Genomic DNA, 18,106 nt, shown 5'->3' on the forward strand with positions numbered 1-18,106 from the left:
AGGCTGTGAGGAGTCTCTGAAAGATAGTTTAGAAGAGCAGGTCTCTTTTCTAGATCCACAAATAGGTCACGAGAAGGGGCCGCCATCGCGGAAGAAAGGATGCAAGTTAGATAGGAGGCATGATTTCTTGGTCATAAGGACTATGAGGGGAAAGTTAGAGAATCCCCCCATCTCCTGCCTGCCTGCCTTGAGTCAAACATCTCCCCAGGGAGAGGAAAGGTCCTAGATGGCCTCTGAATGGTCCTTCCCACAAAGGGATGTACACACTTAGAATCACTGGGAGGGAATCCAGAGGCCATCTTGTCCAACTTCTTAAACAATACCCAACATACAACATGTCTGACCAATTTTTCCTTGAACAAAAACTCAGAAATAGGGATCTCAGTACTTGCAGAGATAAGGATTCCACTATAGAATAGTCAATTGTGGGAAAAAAAAAAAAACTCTTCCCTATATTGAGCTATTTACAGCCAAAAGACCTATTTAACCTTTAATCAGAGGATTTTGTCCTGTCCTCTCCCATATCTGTGCTCAAGCCATATATTCTATGCCTCATATGGTCTTTTTACATTGTCTATTGGAACTCTTTTTACTTAAGAGCCCAGCCTAGGAGCTACCTCCTCCATGAAGACTCTTGATTCTCCCCCTCAGCCCTTCCCCCAAGTTAGAAGTGATCTGGTAAATATTTAACATTCAGATCTCCAAAGAACAAATGTTTCTGGGACAAGCTTTTGAACTTAATCGATACTATTAACATTTTCTCCATCACTTTCTTAAGTGTAGACAATCAACAAGATAATAAATCAAGCCCTAATTTGTAGCATTTGCATCTTTCTGAAATGTGAGTGCTCACACTGAGAATTTTATAATCGGTTCTTGAAAGGCAGTTGGAGCTGTCTCCAGCACAATTCTGGATACTTCCCTTTCCAATTTCTGATATCTTTTATAAATTCTATCAGTACATATCATGCTCTTAGATATTATAATTATATATGAATTGTTCCTTGAGGTCAGGGATTACATCTGTTTTGTCATTGTATTTTTGGTGCTAAGCAAAGAGACCTGTACACAATAAACGTTCAATAAATGTTTGCAGAGTTAAGAAAGACAGATACGAGAAAGGAAGTCATAGGATCATAGATTTATGCTTCCAAGTTCCTCAGAGGTTAAGATCATTTCATCCAATCCTCCTACTTTATAGATGAGGAAACAGATCCAGAAAAGGGAGGTGCCTTGCTTTAGGACACCAGGTTGTAAGTGACAGAGCCAAATTTGAACTCAGATCCTCTGACTCACATAAAGTCACAAAAGGATATAAAAACATAATAAAGGTAGACAAAGACACAGAGAGAAATGAAGAAAGCAAAAGAAATCAGAGGACAAAAAAAAAAGAAAGAAAAAAGGACATAGAAGCAAAAGAGGACAGAAAAAAAAGAAAGGATGTAGAGATGGAGAAAAAAATGAGAGAGACAGAAATTGGAGGAAGAGAAAGAAAGAGAAAGGGGAAGAGAAAGAGAGATGGAAAAGGAGAGAAGGAAGGGAGGAGAGAAAAAGAGGAGAAGGAAGGGATGGAAGGAAGGAGGGAGGGAGAAAACAAAAGGGAAGGAGACAAACAGAAACAGAGAGATGGAAAAAGATGGAAGGAGAGAAAGGGAGGAGGAGGATAGAGAAAGGGAAGGGGAGAGAGAACAAGAGAAACAGAAAGGGGGAGGAGAGAAGGAGAGACAGAAAAAAAGAAAGAAACACAGAAAGAAAGGTGAAGGGGAGGAAGAGGAAGAGACAACGAGAAAGGGGGAGAGAAGGGAATAAATGGAAAGAGAGAAAAAGAGGAGAAGAGAAAGGAGGAAGGGTAGAAGAAGCAGAGAAAGAGAGAAAGGAAAAAGGGAGAGAGACAAAGAGGTGGAAAGAAAGAGCAAAAGGAGGAAAAAGAGGAAGGGAAAGAGGGAGTAAAGAAAAAGAGACAGAAAGAGAGAGGGAGAGGGAAGGGAGAGTGGGAGAAGGAGACAGAGGACATAGAGCAAAATTGAAGACAGAGACAGAACTCTGGCTTGTGCTCACTCTTCCCACTGACGTTGGGTGTATTTGTGGGAGAATGTCCCAGGTTTGTGGTGGGAATGTTTTGTAGCTACTGAACTTTAAAAAAAAAAAAAAAAGACAGAGATAGGGAGGGCTATAGAAACAGCCACAGGAAGCAAGACCAAGTGAGAGATGAAAAGAGAGGGAGGTAGGAAAAACAGCATGACTGGAGGCAAGGAGATGGAAAAGAACTGATAAATGGAGATGGTCTGGTCCAAGAAAGAATGGGAGACACTGGGGACACAAACCGCTGGCCAGGGCCAGGTTACTTACGGGTAATAAGAGTAGGAATAGTAGTCCCTCCTGGGCAGCGTGCAAACAGAGAACAGAAGTCATATAAATGGCAAGGATGGGGCGAGGGCCCTGGTTGGGCTCCTGGGGACAGGGGAAGAGATGGGAGAACTGGGCTCTCTCTGCCTCCGTCTCTCTCTCAAGAAAAGCCCACTGACCCTTTCTACCCCCTCCGACAGAGAACGTCCTCTGCTCCCCCAAAGTCTTACACCCACACTCACCCTCTCATAGCCATACAAATACTGTTACCCACAGCAACACCCAGAGAAATGGTCACAAGCCTACAGACCCCTGCATACATGTTCTCACATATATTTGTGGTTGTACATGGCTTCATTCAGAAACACTTACATGTGTCCAAAATATACACTCAAAAGTCCCTACACTGTTGTACAATCATACAAACAATAACTGGTTTGGGGGAGTCTCCAGACGTGCCCCACATACACAATCTGACCAGGATAGTTCTAGGCCGGCTACCCTCCCCAGCAGCTCAGCTCAAGAGTCTCAAATTTAAGCTCACCAGACACTCTCAGGTAATGTCCCCTACAAATCCCCAGAGGACCTTGAATCCCACCCTGCAGCCTGGCCCCTAGAAGGATCCCGACCCCCCCCCCCCAGTTTCAACTCAAGGGAACTGACCTAAGAGAATCACCAAATGTTATAATTGCTAGGAACCTGGTCCAACCAATTTTCCAGTGAACTAAGCCCCTTCCACAATAATAGTGTCTGTAATTATTTTAAAGCACTTAAATGTCCATTTTCCCACTGTAACTTATAATAATCCTAGAAAGTAACTTGGGATTGGGGGAGGAGAGGAAGCAGAAAGCAATGGAAAGAATGCTGAACTTGGATGCCAAAAGTCAAAGGTTAAATCTTCCACTTTACTCCCAAGGGACCATGAACAAGTCACTCCAGCTCTTGGGCCTCAGTTTTCTTAGGTATAAAATAAGCAAACTGGACTAGAAGGTTTCGAAGGTCCCTTCCAGTCCTAGGTCTCAGTAGACCTCAATCCACTTAAAAACCCAAGCAAGGAGGGCTGGCTGAGTGGTGATTAATGAATCAATGTCCATCTATCTATAGAAGGAACTCTAATGGATCATGTTAATGAATTTGGACCTGGGCCTTAGATAAAGACATCATATGTTTATCACATTTGTGAATGACAAAAAACTGGGGGGCTGGGGTGGGGCAAAAAGGGGTAACTAACATATTGGATGACAAAAATTGAATCTAAAGTGGAATGATGAATCAAGACAGACTGGAACGATGAGCCAAATCAAGTAAGAGGGAATTAAATGTCAGTAAATGTTAGATCCTGCCCTCAGGTTAAAAATATCAATTGAACAAGTAAAGCTAGGGGAGGAATAGCTAGACAATAGTTCCTATTGAGAGAGAGAGAGAGAGAGAGAGAGAGAGAGAGAGAGAGAAAATGAGAGAAAGAAAGAAGAAAATAGAGTAAAAGAAGAAAAAGAGACAGAGATATAGAGACAGACAGATAGAAACAGAGAGCAAAAAAAACAGAGAAGAGGAGAAAAAGGAGGAAGAGGAGGAGAAGGAGGAGGAGGAGGAGAAAAAGGAGGAGGAGGAGGAGGAAGAGGAGGAGGAGAAGAAGGAGAGACAGAAAAACAGAAATATGAGAGAGAGGAAGTGAGGGAGGGGGAGAGAGGGAGGAAGAGGGAGAGGGAGAGGGAGAAGAAGAGAGGGAGAAGGAGAGAGAGAACCAACAGTATGATGTGGAAGCCAAAAAAATTCATATTATCATACAATCATAGATTAAAAGTTAGAAGGGACTTCAGAGGTCATCAAGTCTAATCCTTTCATTTTACAAATGGGGAAACTGAGGCACAGAGCAGTCATGTGACTTGCTCAGGGTCACAGATAGCAAATGTCAGAGGCAGGACTCAAACTCAAGCCTCCTTAACCACACGTTCAATGCCTCATCCATTAAACCCCCTACCCAAGGTCTCACAATCACTGTGTGTCAGAAAGAGGGTCTTGACCCAGACTTCTTGATCCCAAGTGCCCTCACCACCATGTCATGCTGTCTCCCCACTCCATCAAGCTTTTATAATCCCTCTGACAGACATCCAATCTGTCACTAACCAGACCCCTCTCTGAATCTTTCTAACTCAGTATAAAATGACCAAGACTGGCAGTTGAGTCTTCAAGAGTATAGGAACACCCTCTATCAGTGGTTCTCAAGCGTTTATTCTCAGTATCTTTATACCATTAAAAATGACTGAGGATCTGTCCAAAGAGTTTTTGTTTAGTTGGGTTAACAGGGGTCCTCAAACTTTTTAAATAGGGGGCCAGTCCACTGTCCCTCAGACTGCTGGAGGGCCGGACTATAGTAAAAACAAAAACTTTGTGGGCCTTTAAATAAAGAAACTTCATAGTCCTGGGTGAGGGGGATAATCGATCTCAGCTGCCGCATCTGGCTCGCGGACTGTAGTTTGAGGACCCTTAGGTTATATTATAGATGTTTACCATATTAGAAATAAAAACTAACTTTCATTTTTAGATCCTCTGAAAGGGTTTCAGAGACCTGCCAGGATTCTCAGGACGATACTTTGAAAACCATTGCCCTATACTACAATGAGACATCAAAACTGGATGTTAGTGAAGGGATGTGGGTTGTATGGGATAACATAAAAAGGAAGCAACAGCTCTGCTGTATTCTGCCCTGGTTCATTCATAGTTGAATACATGGGCATCATATTTTAGAAAGGTTGCTAACATACAGGAAGACAAGGGAAGTGAAAACCAAATTGCATAGCACCTTTATCCCAAGATTCACTAAGTTTATAAAGTCTCAGCCCAAATTTCAAAGGGTATCAAGCTGACAACTAAGCCCAAAAGCCCTTCAGATACCTCTATCCTCTTCTTCCCTTTTCATGGCACCCCAAGAATCTGACCCTGAGGCCCCATCCTTAAGATACTAACCTACATTTATATAAAGCTTTCTGCTTTTCCTCTTGGCTTGAGCACCCCAATCTCTCAGTCCTGCTCCAAATCAATCTCCCCATCCACGAGCCATGGAAGCCTACTGTGTGACTGCCTCCATTCTCCCTAGGACATGGGACCACTCAGTCTTACAGATATGAGGCAAAGGCTGGTGACTCTAAATTACTTATAACTTAGGTTATAGCAAGGCCATTTTCCCCAGATGTGTGAATGGAAGGTGTGGTTCAGAAGAAGAGGCTCTAGGGCCCTAGACGGAGGTCTAAAACAGCCCTGTTTTAAGAAGTACTGACCATCTGGGACTTCCCTTAGGATTCTCCCAGTCCCCTTCCACCTCTGGCCTCCCTCTTCCAGCTTAGATCCACGATTTGCCTTCCAAAGAGCCGGTGTGTCTGCTTTGCACAAATTAACACATCGTTTTCTTCTTCTCATCAGTTTCCCACAGAGTTCTCCCCTTACAGAGACCCCTCCCAATTCAGGATAACCTGAAAATATGGAAATGGGAATAGGGCAGAGCAAGGGCCAATACAAAGAAAAGATATGAGAGTCTCTGAAGGGAGACAGGCTGGCAGGCCTGGGGGAGATCCCTGGAGGAATAGCCATGGGCCAGGAATGAGGGAAGGGGGTAAGGTTTGTTATGTAGGGAGAACCCAGGAGTCACTGGCTTTAGTGAAAGAAATGGTCATAGAGACCACCTCATCCAAGCTCCCATTTTGCAGAGGAGAAAGTAAAGGTAATTCCTAGAGGGAAGAAATAGATCCTCTTGTCATTGAGCAAATCTCCTGTATCCTACGCCCCCCTGCCCTTGAGGAGGACCCTCAGGACTCTATCCCTGTCACTGCTCCCGGTCCCCTCTCCACCAACTTCCCCCAACTGCCTGGTCCCCTTTTAGCCCAGAACCCAAAGGAACAGAAATCACCTGGCTCCCTCTTAACTGCATCTCTACTAGTTCTCCAGCTAGAATCCAAGCAAGGCCAGCCCGAGGGGAGGGTGCTTTTCCAGCCTTCCTCCCACGCTCATCTTGCTTATCTGCTCCAGAACAGCAAGGAAGAGACAAGAGCCAATGGGTGGATGTGGGCCCAGCCTAGAGATCTGGAGCCAGGAAGTGGTTCTGAGCCAGCTAGGAGGAGGGCTGGAAGGTTTCCAGGGCCAGCTCTTCCTCCATCTCTTTGTGTGACCTTGGACAATCATTCCCCTTCCCAGGCCTGAGTTTTCTCCTCTTGTGAAATAAGGAGCTCAATCTAGATAGCTTCCTTCTAATTCCGACATCCTTGTCTGAAACCTGTCCCAGATCACACACATTCTGTATTTTCAGGCCCCTCCCAGCTCTGATAGTCTGTGTTCTAAAGGCCTTCCAGTTCTCACATTCTATATTCTAAGCTCCCTCCCAGCTCTGACATTCTGTTGTACAGGATCCCTCCCAGATTCAACATTCTGTGTTCCAAGGTACTTTTCTACTCGGATATTCTGTGACTTCATATCCCCTATGGCTTTAATATTCTATGCTTCCATGAGTCTGAGATTCTATTCCATTTATCCAGTCTTTAAGCATCGTTTCCTAGAATCTAAGATCTGGCTCCAGTTCCTTCTGGCTATTATGAAGAGTGTAAAAACCCAGAAAAAAATCCCAATACAAAAGCCAATCCAACCACTTTGCAAGGGAGTGAGGGAAAAGGGAGGAGTGAATCCTGCAATGCTGAAGGACTCCTAAAATTTCAGTCCACCCACAGGAGAGCAAGGCTGCTGCCAAGCTAAGCAGGTAACCAAGAAGTTGGATTCTGGGTCTTCTGTCCAGAGGACATGGCATGAGAAAAGATCACTGGTTTTTTTATTTAAATTTAAATAAAAATTATTTTTAATATACCCCAAGAGCTGGAAGAGCAACAATAGAATGTGATATCATCTTCTTTCCTTTGTCAACAGTGTTTTACCTTTCCTCCTGCTTGCCCATTGATCCATAACTTCATTTGGCCCTCAGAACAACCTTCCGAGGAGAGATCAGCCAGGGCTTGCTTCTTGTTTCCCAAAAATCAATTGGAGCCCAGTGAGGGTTATGATTTGCTGGATCACACAGTGAATTAAACATAGACTCTGGCTAAAAGCTGGGTTTCCCAACCCCCAGACTCGTGCTCTGCCCACAATGCTCCCATCACCCTTTCCTTCTTATGGAAGAGGAACTGATCTTGACCTGCTTGATCTCAGTGATCAGGCCTGGGAGGTGCAATCAGCGGAATTTACAGGAAAGGAGATTCCAGATCAAATATAGAGTGGATTGCCAACCCTAGGGATTTCCCACAATGACATGGTTACCCCTAGTAGTGGATACTAAGGTTTTCCGGCAGGGGACAGAGGACCAACTGTTGGGGGCCTTGAAGAGGAGACTCCTGCTGTGAGTTGCTGCCTTCTGAGTTTCTTTCAGCTCCATGATTCTGAGCAACCGCCAGAAGAGGGAATGGGTGGGATGATGACTTGAGAATTTTCAGTCATTCCCTACCCCTCTCGCCCACCGCTGACATTCTTCAACCCTCAGACTTGCATTGGCCCTATCTGGCCAAGTCAGCCAATGGGGAGGCCCAGGGAAAGGGCAGCTATCCCCAGCCTGGTTCCGTGCCATCCCTAGGCATGGGACCCGAAGGTGCTCTGATTGCTCAGCTTCCCTGGGCACAGAATGGCTTCCCTCCTCCACCTCTCCCTCCCTGTAACCTCAGGGAAGGTGAGAAATGAGACTCTCCTGCCACACTCTCTGAGAAACCAACTTCTAGATGCTAATTCAGGCACACTGAGCGGGCATTGTGCCACAGTTCCCTGGATAGTGGCATCCACTGGCATGGGCTGGTGGGCCTAAAGGCATGGTGCCTGCTACTTTCATGGCTGATGTGTTTACAGACACCTCTCCAGCTTCAAGCTGGCACCAGGCTCAGACCCACTGATCTGACACTGACACGGAGACAAGTCCTCCCCAGAGACGTGAATGAAAGTGGCCGGTCAAGGCTGACTAGTCACAGACCCCGAGACCGCCCGCTCTCCTTGGCACTGTCCAGAGGGAGAGCGGGCTGCGTGGGAGACATTGGGGCCTGGCCCAGCTAAGGGAGGATGAAAGGGGGAGGAGATGGGGAGAGGGGGGACGGGCTCTCATCCATAGTGCAAGACAGGAGATGCTGGGCCCTCCTACAGAAGGAAGGTAAGAAATGGGGGTCTGACCATGGGGGGAAGGCTTACCTCTGGGGGAAGAGCAAGGCAATTGGTTACCAAGGACAGCAGAAAGCTTTGTTTTCCAATCAAACAAACCAATCTATACTTATTAAGGATCTACTATGTGCTAAGCAATGGACATTGGATCTCTCTATGGAGCACAGCAAGAACCTTTGGTTCTGTCCAAGAGGAAAGATGGCAGATATTAGGAACTTTATGTTTGCCCCCTGGGGAAAGGCAGAGGACAAGAGGAACTCTGGTCTTGCCCATGGGAAAAGGTGGGAGATACTGGGTTTATTCATGGGGAGAGGCAGATTTGTGTGGTATGTATGTATACATATATGTGCATGTGTATATGTATGTACATACATGTGTGTGCACATATATGTAGTTGCATGTATATAAGGAAAAGGCAAGGGAAGAGGTGGGAGACCCTGGTCTAGTCACAAGGAGAAGGGGTCCCTGAATTTTCCCATGGGAACTCGAGTGGGGCCCCCCATCCCCACCTCTCCCCCAACTCACCCTTTTCGAATGATGATGATGATGGCCCCCAAGAGGATGATGAGGACCACAAGACCCCCAGCGCAGACACCCAGAATCAGGCCCATCTCTTCTGAGTGCTGGGACACCTCGAGGGGCCGCTTACTCTCCTTGCAGGCAGCTGGGGAGACAAAGTCCCGGGCAAAGAGTCAGAGGGGAACCCTAAACCACCCTGCAGAACCATGGGTGACAATGCAGATTGGGAGGAATACAAGGCACAATTGGTACAGCCTGAGTACTAACCATGTGATCCTGAGCAAGTATCTAACTCCACTGCCACACCCACCAAAAACAACAGTCACAGACACAGTCACATGAGTGCTCTCTGACGTGGAGTCCCCCAAAGCTCCCCATTGCCATCGAGTCCAAAAGCCTCCCTTTGCATCCAACACCCTCCCTTGATCCAGCCCCAACTATTTCTCCAACCTTATGCTGCAATATAATCCTCTGAATCAATAATAAAATGTTGAAAAAAATGAAAAATAAATAAAATCTAAGCTCAGCTTACAAAATGTTTTCTTTTAGAAAAAGCCTTATGAGGTAGATAAGTAAACAAGCACTATTATTTCCCTTTTACAGGTTGAATTCAATAACCCTCTCCTAAGTATGTTCTATGAATACAATTGGTGATGCCCCTGGAGTCAGAAATACTTATCTTCATGAGTTCAAATCTGACCCAAAACTTATTGGCTGTGCAACCCTGGGCAAGTCACTTAACCCTGAATGCCTCTGTTTCCTCATCTGTAAAATGAGCTGAAGAAGGAAATGGCAAACCAGTTTCTTTGCCAAGAAAACCCCAAACATGATTAATAGAATGAATGCCTTGTGCTCTACACTAGATAGAAAAAAAGATTAAAAATACTCTCACTGCCCTCAAGAATTTACATTCTATTAAGGGGTTATAAGAAGTACTGTGATAGAGGCAAGTGACCTGGACATTGTAGAAAGCATTGGTGACTTGGAGATCGAAAAAATCTGAGTTCAAATCCTGTCTCAGGAATTAACTTGTTACTACAAGCAAATAATTTAACTACTCTGGTGCATAATAAATGTTTAAAACCATTAAATGTTTACTAAAGCAGGACTACTCTCAAAGCAGTCCTTTAATTTAAATTAATTTAATTAGTGTTTAATTTATTTTAAAATTTTTATTAATTTAATTTAAATTAAATTAAATTTATTATATAGGTATACCTATATATGTGTGTGCATATAAACCAAACTGTACATACAAGATTTATATGTAATTCATATATAATTCTCTTTCTGGACATGTCCTTTGGGAAGGGAAGTTGTAGATTAAATTTAAACTAAATTTAAAAATTAGTTTAAAAATTTTTTTAACACTTTCTTATTGATTGATGGACCAATGTGCTTCTAAGTGTCCATAGGCTGCCGGAGAAAACATTATGTCCCACGGAAGAACAGCAGACTCACTACCAGGCCATAAGCTACCCAAATGCAGAGGTTAGCTAATTTCTCTTGGATCTCCCTTTGGGCCTTGGCTGATGGTGACGATAGTGGTGGAGAAGAATGGTAGCTAATGATGAAGATAACAGCTGCCCTACAGCTTGGGCTGGGGAAGCTAACTGGGGGTGAGACCCAGTGGGGCTTCGATTTCCTGATGTCCATTGCCATCCCACCTCTTTCCTGCTCTCACCTGGGAAATTCCCGTGAACCAGGATAAAGGAATTGGGACAGCCTGGATGGAACCCAGAATGCTGGGACAGGAAAAGACCAAATCCACTTGTTAGCAGATGTGGAGAGGGACCACAGAGCTAGAAATCAAGTCAGAACCAGAACCCAGAATTCCCACAAGGAGTCGTGGCTCTAGCCTGATAACCGCTGACTGGGTGCACACATCAGGGACGGTTGGAGGGCTGCAACCCCCAGCCCCAGCTCCCCCTGACATCACACGCCCACTCCCTCTCTCTATGGCCTCCCTAATCATCTTCAGTTCTACACAGGAATATATGAATGAGCCTTCAGGGAACTCCACCTATCCTGGGCATTCTTCTTTGGATGGAGATGGCAGACTGGCCATCTGTACTCTCAGACCGAGAAAGTGAGCTCCCAAGCTTCTTGTGGCCTCCTCCAGTTTCCTCCCCCCCACCGGAGCTGCCCAGCCTCCCCGGGGGTCATCCACGTAGCCCAGTAGAAACCTCTCAGCCCTGCCCCTGCCACCTCCCTTCCCGCTCCCCAAAGCTTAGCTCTTCCTCCCCTCACAGCACTGGACAAACCAGAATGTCTCAGCCAAGCTCAGCAGTAACTTCATTAACTCCCCAAATGTCACACCCTAGGAAAGCATCAGGCCACAGCTGCCTAATGAGTCCAAACTCTATAAACAAGGGAGAGGAAAAGCAGAGAAAGCCCACAGATCTCCACTCCGACCTCCCCCCAAGTGGGGCAAGGGGGGGTCTCCCCTTTATCTTCAGCTGCTGGGCAGTCAACCACTGAGCATTCTGTAAGTGCTTCCAAGTGCCAGACACTGTGCTGCTAAGTGCTGGGGATGCAGAAAATGAAAAACAAAACCCCAGTCTTGGTCTACAAGGGGCTCACACTCCAATGGGTAAGACACCATGCAAATAATTATGTATATCCAAGGACCTGAATGGCAGAAACTAGAGTGTGTGTGTGTGTGTGTGTGTGTGTGTGTGTAAGGGACTAGCTGCTGGTGAGAGGAAGGGGACAAAGAAAGGCCCTCTACCATCCCTTAATGACCCAAAGCTAAACTGGCCTTTCCCTAACAGTTACAAGGGATCAGAAGAGAGAAGAACAAAATAATCCTTCTCTGCTTCCCTCCACATCCTTTCTTTCCTAAAGCTACTCCAAAAAAAGGTCAAATTTGAAACTTATGGAAGATCGGGGCTGCAAGAAGCCCTGGGGACCATCTACCCCAATACTTCCATTTAACAGATGAGGAAACTGAGGTTCAGAGAAATTAAGTGCTTGCTTAATGTCTTGTGCTAGTATCTGATGCAAGACTTGGACCAACATGCCCAAGGAGACCACATTAACAGCCCCAGTTGTGACTACCCTAACATAAATATACCATGTGCATAACCAGCTGTGATCACCCATGTATGTGCTGAAATACAGCACATGTATGTAACTCCACATATATGATCGATCTCCTCCAGTGGGGATGGGGATCAATCAGTTCCCTGTCCACAACCAACCCTACTGGTACGCTCTTGCATGGCCATTCTGTGGATGGCCCTCATCCCCACCTCCCCAAAATAAGCCCGGGGAAAAGCCAGCCAGGAATTCTATGGAGCAAAGGGCAGTGGGTTCACTTATGGAAAGGGGAGGAGGGCAAGGTCAGGCCGGTAGAGGGGAGGGGTTTGGGGGATAAGCAGAGTCCTACCTTTGCGAGCAATCCGAATACAGTTCAGACGGGTTTCCTGAGGAGACACATGAGAGAGGGAAGGTCAATCCCAATGACCTGGCATTCAGGGCCAGCCATATTCCTGAGGCAGGGGGCACCTCAGCCTCCCCCAGCCTCACAGGCCCACAAAGTCTTCTGCCCCCTCTCTCACAGCTGTCACAAAGGCAGTTAGGAGAATCAAGTCGAGGCTCAGGTGTCCAAATGGGGTCATATTTAAGAGGCAAGAAACAAACTGGGGGATTAAAAGAGAAGAAGATGGAGGGAAGGAGCCTCAGGGATCACAGGGCCAGAGATTCAGAGGTGGAAGGAACTTTCAAGGTCATCTGGTCCAATCTCCTCATATAACAACTGAGGAAACTGAGACCCAGAAAAGTTCACAGCCCACCTGAGATCATGGCAGGATCCCAATCTGGATTTAAACCCAGACTGCAAATGCAGAACTCTTTCCACCATCCCCTCAATGCCTTTGGGTATCAAGACAGGGTTTAGACTTGCTCAAACCCCGTAGCCTGGCTCCTGAGGAAGAATACGCTGGTTCTGAGGAGAAAGGGGAAGTATCCCCAACCCTGCTAGCCCCTGCCAAGCCCCAGGCTACTCCATACCCCCTTCAAGTGGCTTGTGGCCTGGAAGTAGATGAGATATGCCTTCTTGGGCTCCAGCGGGGGGTTCCAGTAGCCGCGGTACGTCTGGTTGTCGCCCACAGTGAAAGGTGTGGCCTCCAGGAGGCTGCTGGCTGGCAGCTCTGCCCCAAAATAATGGACCGCTCCCCGGGCAAGGGCAGCATCAAAGGTCAGTGGCACCGGGAAGCAGTCCTGACCTCCAGGCTCCCGCTTCATCCTCCGGGCGCGGTCCTCTTCCACTATCACCTGGTACACACTGGGCACAGGAGAAGCAAGACAGAGCATCAGGAGAGGGTCCAGGGGGCCTGGCAGGGAGGCAGAAACCATCCCATCCCCCAGTGACCGTGGCAATATCAGGGGATCTGAAGGCCCGTCCCCAAACACTCTCACACACACACACAGGATTGGAGCTCCAGGGCCAAAAGAGGCTGTACAAGTCCACCCACTCACAGGAGAAAACTCTGGTCCAGAAAACTGAAGTGAGTGACAGAGGTCACACATCAGAGGAAAGATTGGAACTCAGATCCTGACTTGAAATCTATCATCTTTTGTACTGATTCACTCGGTTCACCCAAATTCAAGGTCATTGATCTAGCCTTGAGTCAGATCCAGGATCTCTCCGGCCAAGCATTCTGTCTCTAGCAGCAGAACCAAGAGATTAAAGTGGAAGAGACCACCCCTTCCCACGCCTTCAAAGGCAGGAGCCCTGGTTTATGGAGCCATGGAGACTAAGTCTGGCCATTCATTCACAAAGCCCATTATCTCTCTGGATCTCAGTTTCCTCCTTTGTAAAGTGGAAGGATTGAACTAGGTGATCACTAAGAGAAGAACTGGCCCCTCCCAGCTCCAACATCCCGGTTTCTAAGGGCCCTCCCAGCTCCAACATCCCGGGTTCTAAAGGCCCTCCCAGCTCTGACCTCCTGGGTTCTCAGGGCCCTCCCAGCTCTGACATCCTGGGGTCTAAGGGCCCTCCCGGCTCTGATATCCTGGGTTCTAAGGGCTCACCCAGCTCACAAATTCTGTGATCTAAGATGTCCCCAACACATAGACACACCTCCCTTATGCTCTAAAATGCTATGATTTAATATTTCCTTAGTAACCATTATGGCTTTGTTAGCCATGATTTAGCTAACTGCTTTTGAAGCTATTTATATTTTTGGCCTGTCCCACCTCTTGGGCTAACCAGTTCCATGAAATAATAATAGCTTCCAATTCTAAAGCACTTAATCGCTACAGCACCCCCTCAGAAGTAAGTAGTACATACTTATATTATTATCCCTATAGAGAGACACCAAGACTCAGCAAGTAAAATTAAGTTGGTCAAGGTTACTTAACTAGTCAATAAGAGAACATGGGCCCAATTCTGGAGAACTGCTATTTCAGGGACAATAGGATGTAGTAGACAAAGCAATGGGTTTGAAGTCAGGGAAGATTTTCATTCTATGCATTCATTCTATGCGATTTGGGCCATAGATTTAATCTCGCTGAACCTCAGTTTACTGAATTGTAAAATAGAGACAATAACAATCCCAACAATATCTACTTTGTGGTTTTGTGGTAAGGCTCAAATGCATGGAAACAGGTCCAGATAGACCCAGAACTTGGCCAGAATCACCCAGCTAGAAAGTGTCCAAGATAGGCCCGAAACTCTGATCTTCCTGCTCCCAAGTCCACTGCACTGCAGCTCAATGTTTATGTAACTGGAGATTGATAATATAGGTAAAGCACCTTGCAAATCTTAAGTTGCTACAGAAATGTCAGTTGATAGTCTTCTGAGATTTGATGATTAAAATTCTGTTTTCCCCCCATTGTTTTGATTAGTTTGTAAACTTTAATCCTATCTCATTTTCATCTTGCCTGCTATGTCTATACATTAGCATCTGCCTTTTCCCCCACCCCCCCACTCCTCTTGATCATCTAATTATCTTCCCTACCCCCCTTACTCAGCTCCAGAAAAGCTCCTTTTGGGGATGGTAACCAGCCCTACACATGGACTCTGAGGTGAAAACTATGATGTATGTTGTTTTTCCTCCCAAAGCCTTAAATTCGTCCTTTTTCATGGCATCGGCATATGGGCACTTTCTGACCACTTTTCCTTTCAAAACTCATTATCCCACAAACATGGCTAGGAAACAGGAGAGAGAAAAGAAGAAACATATGAGAAAGGACTGTAGGTTTAAGGTTGAAAAGGACCTTAGAAGCAATTGGGCCCAATTCCTTTATTTTACACTACTACCACCTTCTCATAAGGGAGGAAGAAGGAGAAAGAAGGGGGTAGGAGAATTGAAGAGGGACATGTTGTTCAACAAAGAAAGTTATCTACGATAAAACATTCTATAAACGCTTGCTCTTATCTCATTCAGCTGATGTCACCAAGTCTCAGAAAGTAGTTAAAAGGACCAGCCCCCTCCTCAATTAAGTCTCTTATTTCTGGGGAAATGAGAGGCCTCCAAGTCCAGGACAGTACCAGAGCCCGAGCTTTCTATCTCTGGGCACCATCTCTTTAATAAACTCTCTCAGTCCTGCCCCAACAGAGTTGGCTGTGTCCTCAATCTGATAGCTCAGCTGGTCCTGAGAATATTCTCTGGCCCCCATCTGAGAGCTTGGAAGGCAGGGAGAAGGGAAGGATGAGTCACACAATCCCTCTGGAGAGATGGTCTCAGAGATAACCTCCCTGTGCTCAGAAAGAAGCAATTGTGAAGCAACAACCTTGTCCACTAATTACCAACGTGAGTCCCCTATGGCTTATGTATAGATGCACTGCATGTAACGTACTGTAAACATGAGGTGCTTTCTGGGGAATGTTCCCTGTTTGGGGGATATACCTGTGAAAATCTAAACCCAAGGATGCGGATGGGAACAGCAGGGAGAATGGGACATATATCAAAAGGCTTAACTGGATACCATTGGTGACAATCTGGTCAGGCCTTGCAAGTGGGGAGTGGAATCAGCCAAACTGGCTTCTCCTCACAAACAATCCTCCCATCTGGCTATCGCACATGTCTAAAGGCACTCCTTTCCCACCTCCACCTTCAGAAAGTACCTCTCTTTCTTTAAGACACAGATCAGTTTTCCAAATGAAGGTTTCCTGATTCCACCAATAGCTAGGACCCTATTCCCAAATACCAAAGAGATAGATAGATGGATGTAAATGAAAGAAAAAGAAAGAAAGAAAGAAAAGAAAAGAAAAGAAAAGAAAAGAAAAGAAAAGAAAAGAAAAGAAAGAAGAAAGAAAGAAAGAAAGAAAGAAAAGAAAGAAAAGAAAGAAAAAGAAAGAAAGAGAAAGAAAGAAAAGAAAGAAAGAAAGAAAGAAAGAAAGAAAGAAAGAAAGAAAGAAAGAAAGAAAGAAAGAAAAGAAGGAAGAAAGGAAGGAAGGAAGGAAGAAAGGAAGAAAGAAAAGGAAGGAAGGAAGGAAGGAAGGAAGGAAGGAAGGAAGGAAGGAAGAAGGAAGGAAGAAGAAAGAAAGAAAGAAAGAAAGAAAGAAAGAAAGAAAGAAAGAAAGAAAGAAAGAAAGAAAGAGGAAGGAAGGAAGGAAGGAAGGAAGGAAGGAAGGAAGGAAGGAAGGAAGGAAGGAAGGAAGGAAGAAAGAAAGAAAGAAAGAAAGAAAGAAAGAAAGAAAGAAAGAAAGAAAGAAAGAAAGAAAGAGAAAGAAAGAAAGAAAGAAAGAAAGAAAGAAAGAAAGAAAGAAAGAAAGAAAGAAAGAAAGAAAGAAAGAAAGAAAGAGGAAGGAAGGAAGGAAGGAAGGAAGGAAGAAAGAAGGAAGGAAGGAAGGAAGGAAGGAAGGAAGGAAGGAAGAGAGAGAAAGGAAGGAATGAATGAAGGAAGGAAGGAAGAAAAAAGAAAGAAAGTATATGATAAATACATGATAGAAGATATAGATAAAGGAATAGATAGATGATAGATATAGGTAGATGGATGGATGGATAGATAGATGATAGATATAGATGACAGATGGGTGGATAGACAGATGGATAGAGTGATGGATGATAGACAGATATAAGTAGATGGATAGATGGATGGATGTAGATATATACACATAAATATATATATATATACATATTGTGTATGTGTGTATTATATGTGTATATATACATGTATGAGTGTAATTATATGTGTATATTGTGCTTCTGTGGGGGAGTATATGTATATATAAATATATATAGACAATGTTTATCCTATATGTATTTTCATATTTACTTATTATCTTCCCTCATTAGAATATAAGGTCCCTGAAAGCAGACATGATTTCTTTGCACTTGTATCAGCAGTGCCTAGGACATTGCCTGACACATGGAAGATACTAATGGACCCAAGTAGAGAGAGAAGTGCTCCAGGTCTCTGTCCTTGGTGCTGCTCTCTTCAGAGTTTCATCACTTACTCTCATGAGAACTGTAACACCATGCTTATCAAATTAGGAGTCTACATGGGCTGGAAAGGACAGCTGAGAGGTTAGATGACTGACTCAGGAATTCCAAAAAACCTCACAAAGTTAGTACAATGGAACAAACGTTCAAAAATTCATCAATAAAAGAAAAATGAAAGGAGGCAGATTTCAGTTCCATATAAAACTGGTCCTAATTTTTTTTATATGTAGGGGAAGAGAGGGGATTTGAACTACATGGTTTCTAAGGGCCTTTCCAGTTCCAAACTTGTGAATCTAAGCTTCTAAGGAAAACTTCCTAAAAATCAGAAAAGACACAAACTGGAGAGGATGCCTTGTCTTGCAAAAAGAGTGGAAGTTACAGAGGTCAATTTGGGTATGATATTGGGAAAAACTTTCTAACAATTGCATAAGGTATAGGGAGCAGACCTGTGGTCTTTTTGATGTACAGAGCTCATTCAGACCAGCACTTGTTCTATATTTTAGAATCATAGAGATTTGCCCCAAGCACGGAGAATTAAAGTGACTTACTGAGCGTCATACAGTCAATAAGTCCGAGACAGGACCTGGTTAGATGAAATGACCTCTTAAGTTTCCCCCTGCCTTAAATTTATGATCCCAGATTTTTGCAGATGAAGAAACTGAGGCTCAGAG

General features: G+C 44.9%; 1 protein-coding gene across 4 annotated transcripts in view; it reads right to left on the minus strand.

The window, feature by feature from the left end:
- The window catches only part of PTPRU (protein tyrosine phosphatase receptor type U), a 114,180-nt gene that overhangs the window by 39,832 nt on the left and 56,242 nt on the right, over positions 1–18,106 (minus strand). For 2 of the 4 annotated variants that reach the window (XM_031962400.1, XM_031962401.1), the window contains exons 12-15: positions 13,054–13,327; positions 12,431–12,467; positions 9,046–9,184; positions 2,350–2,379 (exon numbers count right to left, since the gene is read on the minus strand). In XM_031962400.1, coding sequence (XP_031818260.1) covers positions 2,350–2,379; positions 9,046–9,184; positions 12,431–12,467; positions 13,054–13,327 — 480 coding nt within the window. The remainder of the gene's footprint in view (positions 1–2,349; positions 2,380–9,045; positions 9,185–12,430; positions 12,468–13,053; positions 13,328–18,106) is intronic. The other 2 variants (XM_031962403.1, XM_031962402.1) reach the window with 1 other exon arrangement.

Source organism: Sarcophilus harrisii, chromosome 3, assembly GCF_902635505.1.
Source record: "Sarcophilus harrisii chromosome 3, mSarHar1.11, whole genome shotgun sequence".
NCBI classification, from domain to species: Eukaryota; Metazoa; Chordata; class Mammalia; order Dasyuromorphia; family Dasyuridae; genus Sarcophilus; species Sarcophilus harrisii.